General features: G+C 33.1%; 2 protein-coding genes across 3 annotated transcripts in view; both read left to right on the top strand.

Moving 5' to 3' along the window:
- The first annotated feature begins 5998 nt into the window (after window positions 1-5998).
- On the top strand, window positions 5999-17009 carry LOC116023573. Its single transcript, XM_031264575.1, has 5 exons — window positions 5999-6163; window positions 6291-6486; window positions 6577-6738; window positions 16835-16841; window positions 16901-17009. The coding sequence occupies exons 1-5, from the start codon at window positions 5999-6001 to the stop codon at window positions 17007-17009; spliced, it is 639 nt and encodes a 212-aa protein (XP_031120435.1).
- The window catches only part of LOC116022579 (protein LAZ1 homolog 1), a 5635-nt gene continuing 1538 nt past the window's right edge, over window positions 15964-20060 (top strand). Inside the window, exons 1-7 of one of the 2 annotated variants that reach the window (XM_031263336.1) lie at window positions 15964-16089; window positions 16901-17304; window positions 17571-17627; window positions 18119-18227; window positions 19271-19455; window positions 19541-19629; window positions 19792-20047. In XM_031263336.1, coding sequence (XP_031119196.1) covers window positions 17086-17304; window positions 17571-17627; window positions 18119-18227; window positions 19271-19455; window positions 19541-19629; window positions 19792-20047 — 915 coding nt within the window. In that variant the 5' untranslated portion in view covers window positions 15964-16089; window positions 16901-17085. Of the gene's footprint in view, window positions 16090-16834; window positions 17305-17570; window positions 17628-18118; window positions 18228-19270; window positions 19456-19540; window positions 19630-19791; window positions 20048-20060 lie in introns of both variants that reach the window. The other variant, XM_031263335.1, reaches the window with a different exon arrangement.

Here is a 20060-nt window from a genome sequence, read left to right as displayed (position 1 = left end):
ATAATACATTTTTAACCAAACACTACCCTTTTTTTTAACAAGGACAGCGAAAAGTCAAATTTTATTCTCTTTTTTTGTACTAATGATATTAATAAATATTATGTGCACATATAATGTCCAGTTAGGGTCCAAATATACTCATATACACAAATTTAAAATTCACATTTTTAATTTCTGATATAATTCCCTTATTTTTTTATTCATATGGTTAGAACTATAGTATATAGGAGCGGATGGTTTTTATAGGAGCGAGCCTATCATAAACTGAGTAGGGATATATAAAATGGGGTGTAGAAAATAATAATAATAATAATAATAATAATAATAATATTATTATTATTATTATTGTTATTGTTATTGTTATTATTAATAATATTATTATTATGGCCTAGGCCAAAAAGAGTACGCATATCGGTCCAAGGAATAAATAAATAATGAATAATAAAGCCCAAGTAATGAGTTACGTCTAGTATTGGACTCAATAGGAATCAAACCTAAGCTAATAGAATGAAAGTGTAGACTAGACACCACCAAGCCAGATATGTTATAGTGAATCAAGTGATGATGATGATGTTCAAATGGGAGGCACGATGTCCCTTTTATAGTGTCTGGAGCACCTAATCTTGCTTCCACGCCTTCCAGCCGTTCCAGGTGTGTGGTTTGACAGAGAAGTGGTACTTTCGGTGAGTTTTCATCGGTCATGTCGTTGGTAGGACTAGATTTGAAAAAAAAAAAAAATCAAAGTGGAGCACTAGCTACTTATGTCAAGAATGAAAGTTGAGAATCCAAGTTGACGAAGACTCTAAAGTCGTAAAGGACTAAAAGTGTAAAAAACTCATTATTATTATTATTATTATTATTATTATTTTCTTTTCTTGTTTCAATAAATCAGGTTACTTTTTCTTTTATTCTTTTGATAAATCACAAGACTGTAATGCCTTTTTCCCTTATCATTTTCCTTATCTCCGCGTATATATACATCACACACAACGGCAAGTTTTCAGCAACTACAGATATTCTAATTTTAGATAGAAGAAAAGCATGGAAGCAATATATTTATATATGTGTATCTCTTGAGAACATAAGACTTCATGCTCAAAATTTCTTCCCACTCATCAGGTCCATAAAAATATTTTCTCCCTTTGTTTTCACTGCACATAACACGCACACACCATGCACGCAAGAGAACTTTTAATTTCTATGATTTTTTTATTTCTTTCAACCAGCCCATTTTCCATCATATATATGTTACTGATTTTATTTTTTATTTTTGCGTTAAATTTAAAGGAGATTATTATGAGTACATTGATGTGGCGATAATGAAGCTAGAGTTGTGAGAGTGAGCAGTGAAGAGTAATTGTGGACACGGATTTTAGGTCACAATATCTAAGATGGTGCGAGAAGAGGAGGTTGTGGTAGTTGCATGGGTCTGGGTTGAGATCGAGAGAAAAGCTTAACTGGTGCGCGTTTTGCGCCCAAGCAATGCCTAACCGGTGTGTTTAGTCAGCTTTTGTAGGTTGGTTGGTTTTTTTTTTTCTTTTTTTTTTTTTTAAATTTATTTGATCCCTTTTTTCCCCTCTTTTTCCTCCCTCCCTCTTTAAAAGAAAAAAAAAATTGATAAAAAATTACAATTGCCGCTGGGGTTGCTCTTTCGGCCTTAGGCTTTAAAACTTGGTTGAAGATGGGGGTGTTGGATGGTCCGGAGTCCTGATGAGTACATATTTGAAGCTCTTGAGAACTACTTCGTATCTTAATATGAATGTGATCAAACCCTACATGAGATTCATTCGAGCTTGCACACAAGGGACGAGGTCATTCATGAATGAAGAGTTTGACATTATATACAAATGAAAAAGGTAAAAACACTATATTTGCAATAGCCTAATTTTGTAATTTTTATTGAAATTCTTATTTTGGTTTCAACTTTATGTACTAAAATTGTAATATGTTTATTAGTGGAAGTTCATTTAAATTTATAATTTAATTTATTGTTGAGTTATTTTTTTAGAATTTTTTCAGTGTCAAAACTCAAAGTTATGTGCTATATACTTAATGAAAATGTCAAATTGACAAGTTAGTTCAAATAAACAATAAAATAGGTTTTGACATCATTTTCTTGACTTAGAAACTTTTTGAATGCTCACATCCACATAGTTTTACAAAGACTTGGGCTACACCACCTGAAAGTAAAATTATCAAATAGGCTCAACTCGAAAGGTAGACTAACTAGATAGTTCATGAATCAAGAAATCAAAGATCCAAAAAGTCGAAGGAGTTAGGCAAATAGTAAGAAGAATTAAAGGCTCAGAAGAATAGAAGACAAAGAATTGAAGACTTGATGAGTACTAAGGCCGATAAACTTCATTAACATTCAGGCAACCAAACCATGTGTCCAAGGCATTAAAAAGGGATAGCCCCATTCGAAAAACACACTGCATATTCTTGTCTACCTAATCTGGTACCCAACACTCAATTTACAGACAAGTGCGCACAATAAAAAGCACCGTACCTATTATCCACACCATATATATATATATATCATTTAACTTCAACCTTAAGATGCTCTGGACACAACTAAACTTTGGAAGAAATAGACTTACTTGTGCTGCTTGAAGCCATCACAAATCTTCGTACAATCCAGCTTCCACAGATTGTTGCCAGAATTAGGTCGCGAAGTTAATTAGGTTTAGCGAATTTGGGGAATTTGGGAGAATTAGGTTTACATTACTTCGATTGTTTACACTAGTGAAGGGAAGAAAAGCGGAAAAACGTAAAAGGACTCTAATGCCCTAATGTGGAGACTGAGATGATTTTTATGCTCAAAATTTCTGCGCACTCATCAGCTCCATAAAAACATTTTCTCCCTTTATTTTACTGCACATAACATGCACACACCATGCACGCATGAGAACTTTAATTTCTATGATTTTTTTATTTTTTATTTCTTTCAACCAACCCATTTTCCATCATATATATTGATAGGGAAAATACCCCGACCTCGTACAATCCGGGATCTCGTACAATTCGGGCATACGGTCTGTCCCGACCATTCGTCATACCCGACCGTATGTTATCTCCGCCCTACCCAACCTCCCGACCTCATCCCTCATGTCAACCCCGACCTGTAAGCCGACACCACGCAGAGATCTCAGCCCACGTGTACGGCCGGCGCGCCCGCAGTGCATGCTCCCCACGTGTGCGACATGCCGGCCGGCCGGACCTTGCCCCTTGGGCGCCCCTATAAATACCCGCATTTATTGTGGAGAGGACTTTTGGCAACACTTAGAGCTCCACGACTTAGCTCCCGACCTGGTCCAGGCCCCGAGCTCCTACTGTAATATCCATCCCTTCAATCAATAATACTAAGCTCTTGCATTACGTACATCGTCCCCGTATTTACACTATCATATATGTTACTGATTTTATTTTTTATTTTTGCGTTAAATTTAAAGGAGATTATGCGTACATTAATGTGGCGATAATGAAGAGCTGTGAGAGTGAGCAGTGAAGACTGAAGAGTAATTGTGGACACGGATTTTAGGTCACAGTTTGAAGTGGCGAATCGAAGCCGAGTGAAGCCTACAAGGAACTTTCAAGCTTTCTCTGATCTGATCTCTTGTATTTTTGTAAGAACTGAACATAAATTCTACACCATAGTCTCCCTCCTCTGTGCAGTTGCCAAACAATCCCTCAAAGAGATTGGGCTTCACTTTCCCCTTAATGGAGATAAAGTGATGAGTTGTCAAGGGCAATATCTGAGACGGTGTGATGAGAGGAGGTTGTGGTGGCAGCGTGGCGTCTGGGTTGGGAACAATTTTATTGTTTATTAGTTCAATTTTACAAAGTATAAGAATATGGTCCAAAATGACGTTGCTGAATTTTATGAGTTAGAATAATGTACATTATGAATTAAAATAATGTACATTATGTGTTAGAATAATGCATATTATGTATTAGAATAATGTATTTTATACGTTAGAATAATAAAATTTACGGGATAAGATAATGTACATTGTGTTAAAATAATGTACATATGAATTATAAAAATATTTATTGCAACGGGTCGCGTAAAAAGAAAAATTAAGTAAAACGACATGGTTTTAGGATCATGTTCCGCACAAAAACACAATAACTATTGGTGTATAACTTGGTTGAAGATGGGGGTGATGGATGGTCAGGACATATTTGAAGCTCTCGAGAACTATCTTAATATGAATGTGATCAAACCCTATAGCCTATAGGGGATTCATTCGAGCTTGCACACAAGGAACGAGGTCATTCATGAATGAAGAGTTTGACATGATACAAGAAGAAAAAGGTAAAACATTATATCTGCAATAGCCTAATTTTGTAATTTTTATTGAAATTCTTTTTTTGGTTTGAACTTTATGTACTAAAATTGTAATATGTTTATTAGTGGAAGTTCATTTAAATTTATACTTTAAATATTTATTGTTAAGTTTTTTTTTTTTTAGAATTTTTTAAGTGTCAAACTCAAAGTTATGTACAAGCTACATACTTAATGAAAATGTCAAATTGGCTAGTTAGTTCAAATAAATCACAAAATTAGAGAATAAGTTTTGAAATCATCAAAAATGGAAAAATTGTTAGGAATTTTTGTAATAGATTCTGATGATACCAAATATACTATGAATAGATTTCTAACTCCTTTTTCATTGGCTAGACTTAGAAACTTTTTGATGACTCACATCCACATAATCTCACAAAGGGTTGGACTATACCACCTGAAAGTAAAATAATCGGATAGTAGCTCAACTCGAAAGGTAGACTAACTGGATAGTTCATGAATCAAGAAGTCAAAGATTCAAAAAGTCGAAGGAGCTAGGCTATTAGTAAGAAGAATTAGAGACCCGAAGAATAGAAGTCAAAGAATTGAAAACTTTACGAGTACTAAGGCTGATAAACTCCATTAACATTCAAGCAATACCAAACAATGTGTCTAAGGCATTAAAAAGGTTAACAATTTATATTTTGATGCATATTCAATAAAATTAGTTTTGACTAAGTAATTAAAATTTCAACGCTACTCTAAGGAGTACTTTGAAATTGTAATTTCCCAAGTCACTCAATTTCGAAAAGATTTTACAATCTAATAAATTTATTCACCCCGACCCCTCTAAACTTGTTAAAAACTCTTCAAGTTGAGGTCATCATATTTGTTTGATCCCCATAATGCTATGTCACAAATTAAATTAGTTATGCATGTGACATATTACCCCGGCCCCAATGTCCTATATAAGAACAATGAAGCTTATGTTCCACAAATGAAAAATGAGTACATTGAAGAAATTTGACAAAGTACGTATATAACATCAAAATTTTACTTACAGAATTCTAGAAGAGCAAAAAATTATTATATAGAAAATTCGCTCAATTAAGTAACAATGTTACATATTTGTTCATTAAATCCTTATATATATCGCAAAATAAGTAAATAAATAAATAAATAAATAAGAGTTTAGATTAAATATTATTTCTTTTAAAATTTTCTAAAACCTTTATAAAAGTTTATAGTCTTAATTAATAAGGAGTGCTCAAAATACAGAAGGAGAAACTTTTATACTTATCATTTTTCTTTTTCCCGTGAATTTCTTTCAAGCAATACTACGTTAAGCGTTAACTTTCTCTAACTTTTTACAATAAAAAAAAAAAAACTGAATGACAGTTTTTTTTTATTTTTCTTTTCTTTTACTTTCTTTATTCAATAAATCAGGTCACTTTTTCATTTCTTCTTTCAATTAATCACGATACTGTAGTGTGATCTGAAGGTTAAACCTTATCATTTTCCTTTCATCCACAGACTAGGGCCTAGGAACTGCGGACAAACTCTTGCCTATTATGTATAGCGTGTGTGTGTATATATATATATATACATATCACCCAGAGTCCCAGACACACCCAGATCAGAACAGCAAATTTTCAGCAACGTAACTACAGATATTCTAATTTTAGATAGAAGAAAATTAGCATGGAAGCAATGGGTATCTCTGGAGAAGATGAGCTTTCTGAGATGGTCAGAGATTTCTTGGAGTCAGATTCAACTTTCATTTCTGCAGCTGGGAATAATAATTATAACGAACACTCCTGTGATGACGAACCACACCAAGTTGAAATCGTTGAAGATCACCAACTCTCTCTCCAGGTGCATCTATTTTAATTTTTTTTTGGGTAAATTCACCGGATCTTTCTTGGTCTGTTTAACAGTCTGAGTCCACCTGTGTTCGCTCAGTTTTCTTAATTTCATATTTTTGGGTTGTTTTGGTTAACAGGAGATTCTTGAGAATGCTACAGAAGCAGAAACTGAGATTCTTGTAAAGATCATGTCTTACTGGAGAAAAGAAGCTGCAGGGATGAAAATGGAGCCCAAAGAGCTTAGGAAATGGATGGTTTCAAGATTGAGAATGGATGGCTATGATGCTTCACTTTGCAAGACTTTTCGCGTCAAAACTTCCACTCGCTCATCAGGTCCATAAAAAATATTTTCTCTGATTTTTTGCTTTCAACCCTAACCTGCCCATTTTACTGATTTTAATTATTTTTATTCTTGTGTTGAAGCATTAAAATTTAGTGGCGATTATGAGTACATTGATGTGATGATGAAGGGCAGTGAGAGTGAGAGGGAGCAGTTAAGGGTAATTGTGGACACAGATTTGAGGTCACAGTTTGAGGTGGCGAGGCCTACAGAAGCCTACAAGGAGCTTTCAAGCTTTCTCCCTTGTATTTTTGTAGGAACTGAGCATAGACTCCACACCATAATCTCTCTCCTCTGTGAAGCTGCCAAACAATCCCTAAAAGAGAGTGGGCTTCATGTTCCACCCTGGAGGAAAGCTACCTACATGCAATCCAAATGGCTCTCTCAAAATTGCAACAAAATTATCTCATTCTCACCACGTACTCTGCACATAAATTAATACAAACCTAAATAATATATATACAGTATTCTTTTTTTTAAATATTGTTGAGGCTGATTAGGAAGTATTTTGATGAGTTATGTGACAATGTCAATGTTGAAGTCACTTTTGAAGAGGAAAAAACATTAATGTTCCTGCTTTATTTACTTCATTTAGCATTTCTTCATTCTATTTAATAGTTTATCCCTATTTCTAAATTGATAAGTCTGATATAACAAAGTGTTGGTTTTATGACTTTTGAATAGTGAGGTCAACATAATCGTTAAAATAATGAGTATATGAGAAATATGAAAAATATATATATAAAGAAAATAAGTATGTTTTATTATTGAGAATTGCTTGTCCTTTCCTTATGCTTAGAGCTTTACAACAAATAAGAATCCTAGACTACTAATTCCTATTGTGATTCTTAATTATATTGAAAGATAGCCAAGGACCTTGTGGTCCAGTGGTATCAAACCCTTCCTTTTATACGGGAGGTGGTGGGTTCGAGCCTCAGAATACTGAACTATGTTCAACAGGTGGGTTCGAGCAGGTGGGTTCGAGCCTCAGAATAACAGGTGGGTTCGAGCAGGTGGGTTCGAGCCTCAGAATACTGAACTATGTTCAACAGTATAGCAGGTGGTGGGTTCGAGCAAATAATGTACTTTTAGTATATATTAAAAATGTACTTTTTATTTATAGTCCACACAGTTGTGTGGACCATGGTACATGCAATAATGATTGAATCCCTAAGTACATTATGAATAATAAGCCTAATCCTATTTAGTCTCATTTGTTGTCTTGTATTAGGCCTACCTCTTGAGTTTCCTTGATTTAATTATTTCCTTGGGCCGGTCCATTTAGTCGGCATGGTACACTATCCATCATCCAATCCCTCATTATCTTGAGATTCCGTGAAGTCGATGTCTCGAGAAAGTAAATTAATCGGTAAATCCATGATACACAGAAAACTATCAATCAATTAGTCCGGCCTGTGAGCCCGGGCTCTCGGTGGCTGCCCAGTCAACCCTTAATTCGAAATTCAAGTGTGTCTCCTTTTATTTTTTTTTGGTGTGGAGTCCGTCACTTGAACCCTTATGACTTTTTTAATAGGTTCTAACCCAGTAGATATATATGGACATATACTACAATATAACTCGGAGTAAGGTAAGGGAAATTTGAGGCATATCATTTTCCTTTTCTCCCACGTACTAGCTAGGGACGAACTCCTAGTATATATACATCGAACACAACAGAAAGTTTTCAACAACGTAACGATACATTCAAATTTCAAATAGATAAATAGATGAGAAGAAAATAAAGCATGGAAGCAATGGGTATCTCTGGAGAAGATGAGCTTTCTGAGATGGTCAGAGATTTCTTTTGGAGTCAGATTCATCTTTCATTTCTGGTTAGTTATACTTATAATAATTATAACAAAAACTCTGATCTATCTGGCTTGTTTTGCTTAACAGGAGATTGTTGAGAATATATGTAACAGAAGCTGAAACTAAGATTCTTGGGAAAATCATGCCTTATTGGAGAGAAGAATTATATTGAAGGGATAAAAATGGAGCTGATATGAGGAAATGGATATATGGTTTTTAAGATTGAGAATCATTATGATGCTTCATCTTGCATGCAAGACTTCTAGCTTGGTTCAAAATTACTTGTGCTGGATCACTCATCAGGTCCATAAAAATATTTTCTCCCTTTCATTACGTACCATGCACATACCATGCACATACCATGCACGTACGCAAATATATATATATATATATATATATATATATATATATGAATTACATTCCTGTAAAAACAGGTCTACTCTTAAAATATAAACTTATGGACAAATCTGAAGCGTTTATTTTTTCCATTCTACAGTCTTGATTTGTTTTAATTGTTTAGATTTAATATTTGGTATTAAGTCTTCCGTGTTTTGTTTTAATTTTGGTGGGAGGCAATTATGATTTTTTACTTTTATTCTCTCTCTTCCTTAATCACTCGCTAGTGTGGTTCTTATTGTTAAGCACGATCGGTATCCTCTCTTCAACGGCACGGCCTTGGAGGTATAGTAGCCACTCTCCTTCCTCACAGATGGGGGTCGTTGGGGTCACCTGACGGGGTAAGAGGCGGGGACCACTGGGTCCAAGCGTCGATCAAGGTGTGTTTTCTCCCGATTTGTCCTTTTTTGTTGTTCTCACATTCGGATTTTGTGTCTTTGGGTGTGTGCATTGTGTTGGTTCCTTGTCTTGGCGCAGGGTTGTCGGGTGTTGTCTCGATTTTGGGGGTGACGGGCAGGTTAGGGTTTTGGGGCTGATGGGGTTGTTCAAATTTTGGAATTTTGGGCAGTTTAGGGTCATATGAAATTAGGTTGTTAATTAACTTTCCGTGACGGTTCCAAGATGAACGGTCACGGAAACTACCCGCTTTTTTTTTTCAATTTGTGACCATTTTAGTTAGCAACGGTCGCGAATTTTTATTCAAATATTTACAATTTTACCACTGCAATTTTTTTTTTTAAGAATACACCACCCTTCTTTTTCGAAGGGTTGTGAAAAGTAAGTCTCCCTTATTCATTTTTGTACTATGTGTAAAATATTTTGCATGTAATTACATTTTGCCCATAAAATATATCTTTGCCGATGCCTTATTTTCTTTTATTTATTCAAAATAGCCAATATATATAGTAAATAAACTATTAGCAAAATCACCAATTTCACCTTATGTTATGTTCGTGCAACGATTAACATATTTTGATCATGATACCATATATATGTATCACGTACTCGTGTTAAGTTTTCACAATTCGTTCAAATATATCTATGAGTTATTTCATCATCTTTTAATTTGTTATCATTGTAATTAATCTACTACGGAGTATTTATGTGAATAGAAAAATTGAAAAAAAAAAATTGTTCCCATACAACCACTTGCATAGTTGCATGCAAACTCAGTTCATTCACTTCAATTCATTGCTTTTCTGGTACTTTGCAAGGTTTAACAAAAAAAAAATAGTAAACTGATCTAATATTAAAAATATAAGTTAAAATTAAATAAAAAATAAATAAATTGTTCAAAAAAGAAAAATAGAGGTTGGTCTACATGGTCTGGCTAACCACGTATGATCTATCACAAAGAATGCTTGTCTGAGAAGTCCTAGTGACTCAAGGTAGAGGGCACCAAACTTGATATTATTGTTGAAGGAGCTTAGAATATATATGAAGATCTCATTCTCGAAGTGAGGGCCTTGCTAGATAACAAAGTTTCCACATTGTGTCACTCAATGGATATAATACCAATTTACCAAGAAAAGATTGTTGAATAGTTTATGTGCTACAACAAGCTTATAGCTCCGAGGTCGGCTAACTCAAGTGTGCCCTTCCAAAGGTCAATTAATTAGATCTTTGGTATTGTGGGTTACCCAAATATATCTCCCATATTTGGGGGTCAATTAAATAGATCTTCTAGACTTCTACTATACCCTTGATGGTCAGCCAACTAGGTATCTTGCAGCTAGGGGAGGGATGGCTGTGTAGACTATACTATCAAATAATGTACATTCAGTATAAAAATAATGTACATCGTATTTAGGGGATACACATTAATTATTTGTGTACTGAATATACATTATACAATATAATGTACATTCAGTACACGAATAATGTATATTTAGTATATCAAAAATGTACTTTTTGTTATGGTTCACGCAACATTACGTGGACCATGGTCCACACCATAATTTGCCCAACTAGGGGGAGAGGATGCAACCAAGGTTTGCTTAGTGGTCGGTCCAACTAGGGGTAACTATATTCTAACTTTTTATGAAATATTTTCAACACATTGTCTTTATGGTTTGCTTGAGCTTTAATTTAAACGAATTTGGAACGTACTTGAAATGTAAATTGTTGAAAGTAAAGTATATATATAGAGAGATTTATAGTGGTTTAAGAATGTTGTAATTTCTTTACTCCACTCTTCTTTTGCACTAGGAAAAAATTTTATTATGCAACTACTTTTTCATAAATTACAAAGTTAGTGAACGGACACTTGAGCTTTGATCATCTGTAAATTTTTAACAAGGTTACTAACATCTACTACTCAAGTTCTTTCTACTTCTTTAGTAGAGTTAGTTTCTCCTTTTGATACACAACAAAAGTTGTTTTCTTCTTCAACTATTGACTCAATTTCTTGATATAACATTGAAGCTTAGATCGAGTCTCTTGAAATTGAAGATGTCTTGATGTGTCTATGTAAGCACTTAGAACTTATATATTCTATCTTATCTCTTATTTATCAATTCATGTTCAATGTTTTTGTATTCTAGCATAATTTTTGTTCAATCTTTAACTCTATTTATACTTGACTATGAATTTATCTGTTTAAAAGAAAATTTTAAATTTTAATTCTACCCTTTATATATTGACTATTGAATATATTACATTGTCAACTTGTTTTATCACTTGATAGACTATGTAGTTTATTATATATGTTCAATTCTCTTTCTCTTTCAGTGATGTCAAATAGGCGAATTAACTCTTATATGTCTGGTTATTATCTGAATTAGACTGAACAAGTTTGATTAAAATATGAATCATGCATGTCAAATCGGACCAAACAATAAAAATTTTGGTCTAACTTAGACCTAAAAAAATTGAATAATTTTCTTCAATTTCAATTGAAAGATACTTTTTTTTTCTAGAAAATACTGATTTCTAGCTTTCGGCCAAACACAACAGCAAGTTTTCAACAACGACACATTCTAATTTCAAATAGATGAGAAGAAAGTAAAGCATGGAAGCAATGGGTATCTCGATCTGGAGAAGACAAGCTGTCTGAGATGGTCAGAGATTTCTTGGAGTCAGATTCATCTTTCATTTCTGCTTATTTAGTTATATATACTTATAATTATAACAAAAACTCGTTCAACCTAGGGTGCAATCGAGTAGAAGTGACTCATTTATCCTGAATTCTTGATTTTGCGTATGGAGTAACTTTAAATCTCTAAGCCAACTATTCGATGAAATGGAGTTGAGGAAATGGATATATGGGCACGTAACATGCACATACCATGCACGCTGCGATATATATACACTTCACTAGCATTCTTAATTCTATTATTTAATATTTCATGCCTATTTTAATTTGTATTGATAAGTTTCATATAACGAAGTGTTGAGGCTATTTCACACTATAGGTTTATCCTCCATATTATTTCCTAAATGCAATAAATAAATAAGAGAGAGAGAGAGAAAATTATAGATAATAAAAGAAGACAAAAATGAAGGAAATATGTATTATATTATGTAGAGAAGTGAAATGTAGAAAGGAAAAAAATAATTACTTTTTGGGGTTAAGTCAAATTAAACTAAAACCAACTATGGAGTATTTATTTTGTGGTTGCGTATATATACTATACATTTGGGCTTCTTCTCTAGAGTTCCATATGTAAAATGGGAAAATAAAATATAATTTTCTTCTTTCAAGCTTTCGAAATGCATGAATTGGAAAAGTAGAAAAAAGTTCCTCAAAATAAGAAAAAGTGGCTTTATACTTTTATGGTAGGGAATATTTATGTGAAATACAAATCAAATATACAATGATAGGATGTTGTATTTATTAGATTAATAGGGTATATTGATGATGGCTATGTTTGGCAAACCTAGCTGAAACCTGAAAATTAGTAGCTGAAAGCTGAAACAGCTATAAGCTAGGAGTTGAAACTGAAGAGCTGTTAAACTAACTGTTATGTTTAAAAGTGTTTGGTAAAATTAGCTTTTTTGACAAGTTGATAAATGTAAAAAGTCTAAAAAGGACATCTTCATAAAATTTAAATTAGTTTGTTTACATATTAAAATTTAACATTTTAAAATAAAACTATTAGCAAATCATGATCTAGCATCTCATAATGAAGTAGCAATATTGTTGCGAATCTCCTTCATCTCAATAGAGGTCTGACTTAAATTTTCGTACATTATTAAATTGAGATTGCCTAGGTACTTAAGTGCCACTAACATCCTGGTTACCACTACAATTATTCACCTCACTCATGAAATTATTCCAAAATGAGGACCCATCTACCTCCCAGTCATGCAATTGAGAAGAATATAATGTTGGTTATCCTGAGAATATAACATATCTTCAAATCTCTGCCTAGTTCTATTCTCTTCTTCACTTTCCCTATTTTCTTCCTTAATATCGACAGGTTGCACTAATTGAGGATCCATAGTGGGTGCAATACAACATTCACTATTTGCATAGCTATCTTCAAATAACTTAGACCATAAATCGTCCATTGTAGGATCTATCTATGGATTTATTACGAAATTTTTTATAGTCTGGGTTCTCCTACAAAAGAAATTAAAAGAATAAGTTTACAATCAACACCAAAATATAATTATGTTTTAATCTTAAAAATCTATAATACAAACCTTGATTTTTTTCTCCCACCATTCATCGGAGCCACTAATTTTATGTGTACTAGGATCCCACCCTAAGCCAGTTTCTTCACGTTTCAATTGCTTCCAAGTTCTCCATTCATTTTTCATAGCATCTCACTTATTCTTTAAACTTCTATGTGCAATTTTTTGTTTGGCGGTAGCTTCAAACTCTTCTTTAATTTCTTTCCATTTCATTAACCCACGCCCATGCTTTCGAATATATTTGATACAAATCTCACAAAAGAGCACCACGTACTCGTTGGTCCACCTAAAATTTTCTCCATCCATATTATCTTTTGTTGAAGCCATATTGCTAATTTAGAAATAACAATAATAATAATTTAGTTTATGGGCTAAACACATCAAACAATCCAAATAATCCAATTTAAACAAGCATTAGTAGTTGAATACTTGAATAGAAATTTAAAAAAAAAAAAAAAAAAAAACCCAAATCCCGCCGTAGTAAATCAGTACCATATGACAAGCCAAAAAAAAAACAAATTTGAATTTGATATTGGATAGCCAGCAAGGGAAAAAATAATAATCTATTCAATACATGCGAAAAAAAAAAACAAGTTTGTTTCTTTCTTTTCAAGTTTGAATTTGAGATTGGATAATACATGCTTACAGATATGCAATATGAAATACAACACAATATATAAGCAATACAACCAAATAAATATACATACCTATGGCGATGCTTCTTGCGATTGAAGATGAAGGGGACTGCCGTGAAACTTACAGATCAGAGGAGAGGAGATAAAAGGGTTTTAATTGGGAAGAGTAAATGATGTCATTTATTTAAAATAATAAGGTTAAATGTGAGAAAAAAGTTAGGAAGCTACTAGCTTTAAACGTTCCAAAATAAGCTCTTATTTTAAGCTAAGAGCTTATTTTGGGAACATTACCAAACAGGACTTATAGCTTTTTAGTAGTTTAAAATAAGTTATAAGCTCCTAAATAAACTCTGCCAAACAGACTCGATGTTGTATATATTTAGATCCAATCCACATAAATTTTGTTCACATACTAGTTAATTATTTATTCATTTATAACAAAACTTTGTATCATAACGTTTTACTAAGCAAACACTAGTATCAACATTTTCCCAATCACTTTGAAATTATAGTCATAGGTGAAGCTGGTGAAGAGTATGCCTAGTTAAGGTTAGTTATATGACATATCGATCCAAAAGTAGTATGGATTAAAAGCAAGTATAGATGCCCCTAATTTATTTATTTATTTTAGGATAATGTTGCATGCATTGAACGATTGAAAATGGAGTTACCTTAAGGGTGAAGAACATAACACATTTCACGTTACCGGCGTAAGTTCGTCCATGTACATTATTAACTCTAATAGGCTAGACAAGTTAATGTTAAACAAATTAGATATAGTGAGAACCTTATATACCTTAGCTTTTTATTAAGTTCTTACCTACATCAACTTTTGAGAAATTACACTTGTTTATGGAATAAGTATGAGAAAGAGTTTTAAAAAGCAAGACGTACTAAAGTATATGTATTTGTAATGGATTACACTCTTTTTCTTTTCTTTCTTTCTTTTTTTTTTTTTTTCATATGTCTTGGTTCTTGAGGATTTTAACAAATTAAGGTAACATTGAATTGAAGCACAAATATTTGAGCGTGTACTCTTTTTCTCTTTGATATGATTAGTTTTTCAACAATGTTTTTCCTATCAAAGTTTTTAACGAGACACATAAGGTATGATAATTACTTCAAGGGGAATGTTATATAATACAATAACGGGAGGCCGTGTAAATGTAGACCTAATTACCTTAATTATAGAGATCTTTTAGACATTCATCTTTATCTTATAGACTAGATAACTTCCTATATTTCTTATCTCTATCTGTAAATGGAGATCTATATGTATGCTTATAGTCTAAATATTAATAAAATATCTCTGCTTATATTATTATTGTTTCACTATTATTGTTTTTCTTGTTTTACTCTATTATATTTATATAGACATAATTCCACCAGATGTTCATTGTCTTTGGTGACAATTTTAAATTTAGTCTCATATTATCGTTTTTGTCATTTAACATTTTAGACTATTATTTTTTAGACACTTTTAATCATTATCATGACTTTTCTTATTTTTAGTAATGACATTTTTGTCCCTTCATATTTTTCTTTTGTTATTTTTTCAGCTTTAACATGTTTAATTGGTTTAGGACTTTAATAAAGATACTTTTTTATTATTCATTTAATAAAGACTATTTTTAATTTTTAATTAATATCTAAAATCATATCATATTATCATATATTTTTATTATTCCGTAAGTGACACGTAATCATTAATGAGTTCTAGAGACCTTGTTAAAGAATAGTACAATAACTTAACATAGCAGCGCAATCTTTATCAGACTGGGCGATTTCCATTTCCAACTGTGGGACCCGAACGGCATGCCAACGAGTAGCGAAGTTAATCACCGTTGATTTTCTAAACACGGTAGGGCCCGCAAAAATGAACGAACACAGATCCGTCTGTGATTTTGCAAGATGCATTTTGCCGTAGCTTTAACTCAACGGTTTCACTGTCGATTCCTAAATCCTAATACTCTCCCAACTCCCTAAGCAAGATCAAAGAGCTTAGAGCCCCACGAATTTAAAACATTTGCAGAGTGAATTTTTTCCCTATCGTTCTCTAATTCAGTGATTTTATCACCGTCGTTTCGTCGTGAAGATCATCGTCTCGCGTGAAATCCGGTAAGTCGGTAACAAAGCACGTTCTCGGCATTGCTCTGATGTTCAATCTCCGCAATTGCTTTGCAAAACCTAATTGCTTTTTGCCACTTTCAATATTCAATTTATTGTAGTGTGAAACTGAGTTGAAATTGCTTTCAAGAGTTCTTATTTTCTGGTTCATTAACCTTTCTGTAGAAGCACAAGTTTGCAGTAATTTTAGTGTTAGTTCAAGTTGCCACTTTTGTTTATGGAGTAGAGCATACTAAGAAATATGGCTTACTGTTAACCGGAAATATGGTGTTAATATGGTTTAATGTTAGTTTAAGTTTGAAGTTTCTGCTTTGTTTAAAAACGCTGAACAGTTATTGTTAATATGGTTTAATGTTAGTCTGAAATATGGTCTAGTGAAGAGCAGTTAATAAATATGGAGTACGTTAGTAAGTACACAAGATTTGAGGACTAATCTATTTTTTGTGGCGTGATGTGAATATGTGATGAAACATGATTATGAGTTTGGATTATGACTTGGAGAAAATGAAGCTAGATTGCTGTGATTTTGTAACGTGGTAGGATAAGATTGGGCCTTCTTTATAGATTCATTTGTTTTAGGGACAAGGTTCTGGACCTAACAGTTACTGGATTACAATGATCCTTTAGTTGTACAAAAATCTGTCTCTTCTGTAATATGTTCATATTCATATCATGGACAGTTCAGTGTTTCGTTGGTCATTGTTTAATGTTTTGACACATTTTGTTCTTTGTACAGGCTTTTTGTATTCAAGGCCTATAAGATTCAGTTCTGATTTTCAACTTTATCATTTTCTCTGGCTAGGAGTACTGGTGTTGAGATAAAATTTAGCAGGTGTCAGACTGTCAGTTATTGTCTTGGAGGATACTTGGTTGTTACAGAAGCTGCTGAAAAACATGGGTCAGATTTTTAAAAGTGTATAAAAAAGAACATTTGGATGTCTTGCCACTAGAATTGGTTCATCTATTAACAAACTGTAACTATTTGGAATGGGATGGAAGGGGGTATTCTTTATATTATTCTCTTTAACAAGTTTGGTCCAGTCGTCATCAGGAAGAGTGGGAAACTTTTGGATCCTGAATGCAAGTTCTGGATCAGCATCACTCTATAGCTGGGCAATCTGCAGTGCAGGCATATTTGTGTTGGTGGCTCTTGTCTTGTCCATGTATCTTATCTTTGAACATTTATCATCATACAATCAGCCTGAGGTTATTACCATGTTCATTTGAAGATGTTGTACTTTCAAATTTTCTGTTATTCCTGCACCATATGATTTTTCTTTTTCCTTTTTTCTTTTTAATCATTCATTCAGATTTTGTCCATGTATTTCTGCTTACTAATTTGTATATTACTCCTGCACTGTACTTCCAATTGCTGCCCTTCCTTGTGGCTGGCTAATTGGATTTCAGAGTATCTTGTTTTACTATGTTTATGGAATGGAATTGATAGGATTTAGATTTATTCTTGCTTGCAGGAGCAGAAGTTTTTGATTGGATTGATTTTGATGGTTCCTGTTTATGCATTAGAATCGGTATGATAACATTTAAATATTTTCACCTTTATATTCCCTCCCCTCCCCCTGATTTCTCCAGAAGTGAAGGAGATGTTTCATTTCTTCTTTGTTTGCACTCTTTATTTTCAATCTGTTTTCATTCCGTTGTTATGCATTGCTTTTCATTCCTGAAAGAAATAAAGCTTTCTAATGGTCATAAAGGAGAAAAAACCGTCCATGTAGTGATAGTATGAGTAATAATTGCACAAAAAGTATTGAAAACATAGAATGAAAGTTTTGCACTCCCATTAATGTAGAGATGATTTTAATTGCTGAAGAGCTACCTGTTTAATCTAGTATATGATCCCAAGTCTTACTTAAAAGCTGCTTCTTATGTGGTCACATACTGATTTACACGGAGTGATTGTTTGGAAATATTTCATAATATACTATTCAGGACTTCTCATCTTCTTTATTTCAAGTGATTTTTCTCTTGGACGTATGTCTTATGATCTTTTGTTCTGGGACAGTTCTTATCGCTCTTGGATTCAAAAGCTGCCTTTAACTATGAGGTCATACGGGATTGTTATGAAGCTTTTGCGTTATACTGCTTTGAGAGGTATCTCATAGCCTGTTTAGGTATGTCTAAAGGGTTTGAGCACTGATTGCTATTTTATTTTAAATTTGCTGATTTTGGACTTTTGTTGTGGATAAGTACCAGGCAAGGATGCATATTGACAAATGTACACTTCTTGACTAAAACCATTTTCCTTGATCATTTATTTCAATTCCTTCATTTGTTATTTTATAACTTATCATACTTAAAAAAATCATTTCCTAATAGTAATTCAGAAGTTATATAAGGATACCATATTGACAAATGTACACTTCTTGACTAAAACCATTGCTCCCCTTCCATTAAATTATTATCCTCTCTTGGAAATGTTTCCAACTAAGGATTTCATGCCTACCTATTTTAATGTAATATCATTGTTATTATTGTGCCAACTTGAAGTACATTGGTATTTAGGCTTATTTGAGTACCTTTGTCATTGTTGTGGATTACAACTTACAAATAAAAGATACAGAAGGTGTAGATAAGAAATAGCCTACAAAGGTATTATTGGATCGTTACTTGAATTAGCAGGTATTAATGCACTTCTCTGATTATACTGCTAATTGGAGGTGGTTTATAGTTCTGTCCCTTAACTCCTTTAGCAAATTGAAAATCTTGTTCAAATTGTCATAGCCGCACTGATGTCTATAATTTTATGGGAAGTCTATGGGGTAGACCAATGAATTTCTTTGCTCCTTTTGCTTAAGAATTAGATATGAAGACTGGAATCATTGCCTGAACGGTTCCCCCACTAAAGGAACAGATGCTGGCTGCTTAATGGAAGTAAAATCTGCCAAATGAAATTGACTCTCTTCTCTATTTTTTGGCTTATTATTTCCTTGTTCTTTGTTGCTATCCAGGGATTGCTTAGCTCATCTGAGAGGATAGTTTGTGCCTCTTTATTGTACATTCTATTTTTTCGATGTTAATATATTCATCGTTTTGATAAAAATAAGAATAAAAATAAATATCTGCCATAGATGCAAATGAAATTGATATGAAGTATAAAAGTATTAACATGTATCTTATATTAATAACAAAACCCATATGTATCATGAACTTGCAGGTGGAGAGAAAAATACCATTGAATTTATGGAAAGTCACAGTATGGTCACTTCAAGTGCACCTCTTTTGGATGAAGTTTATGCCTACGGAGTTGTTGAGCATCCTTTTCCACTTAATTGCTTTATCAGCGGGTGGTCTCTTGGTCCTGAGTTTTATCAAGCTGTTAAAGTTGGCATTGTTCAATATGTGAGTTCCCAAAATAATTCAAATCATTGCCTATCTTGTACCTTAGTTAAGTTGATGTTTTGTTTGACTGAGGATTGTTTTACAGATGTTACTGAAAATGATATGCGCTTTACTTGCGATGATTTTCCAATTTTTTGGTATTTATGGGGAGGGAAAGTTTGAATGGAAATATGCGTAAGTTATCCTCTACTATTCTTCATTTTTTTCAGATTTGTGTTAAAAAAAAAAAAATCTGTTTTCACTTCATTGTTATTCTTGCTCTTTAGGATGATAGGCATTGCTATAATATTGAGATATTCTTTCCTTGTGATCTGAAACTTTATAGTTTGCCTGCAGCTATCCATACTTAGCTGTGGTTCTTAATTTCAGCCAGACCTGGGCCTTGTATTGCCTTGTGCAATTTTACTCTGTCACGAAGAATAAATTGGAACCTATTAAGCCCTTGGCCAAGTTTCTGGTTTTTAAGTCGATTGTGTTCTTAACATGGTGGCAAGGTGTAGCTGTTGCATTTCTTTTCTCATTTGGAGCTTTTAAAGGGCGGTTGGCACAGGTTCTGAAGACACGTATTCAAGACTATATCATCTGTATTGAGGTTTTTGACTTAC

The sequence above is a fragment of the Ipomoea triloba genome, chromosome 6 (genome assembly GCF_003576645.1).
Source record: "Ipomoea triloba cultivar NCNSP0323 chromosome 6, ASM357664v1".
NCBI classification, from domain to species: domain Eukaryota; kingdom Viridiplantae; phylum Streptophyta; class Magnoliopsida; order Solanales; family Convolvulaceae; genus Ipomoea; species Ipomoea triloba.
Note: the sequence above shows the minus strand (reverse complement) of the source record. Positions and strands in the feature narration are given on the sequence as shown.

Excerpts from the sequence above, each read along its gene's own strand:
- LOC116023573 (XM_031264575.1), top strand. The coding sequence starts at position 5,999 with ATGGGTATCTCTGGAGAAGATGAGCTTTCTGAGATGGTCAGAGATTTC. Across the intron at positions 6,164-6,290 it reads ATCACCAACTCTCTCTCCAG|GAGATTCTTGAGAATGCTAC; the intron begins GTGCATCTATTT and ends TTTGGTTAACAG. Across the intron at positions 6,487-6,576 it reads AACTTCCACTCGCTCATCAG|CATTAAAATTTAGTGGCGAT; the intron begins GTCCATAAAAAA and ends CTTGTGTTGAAG.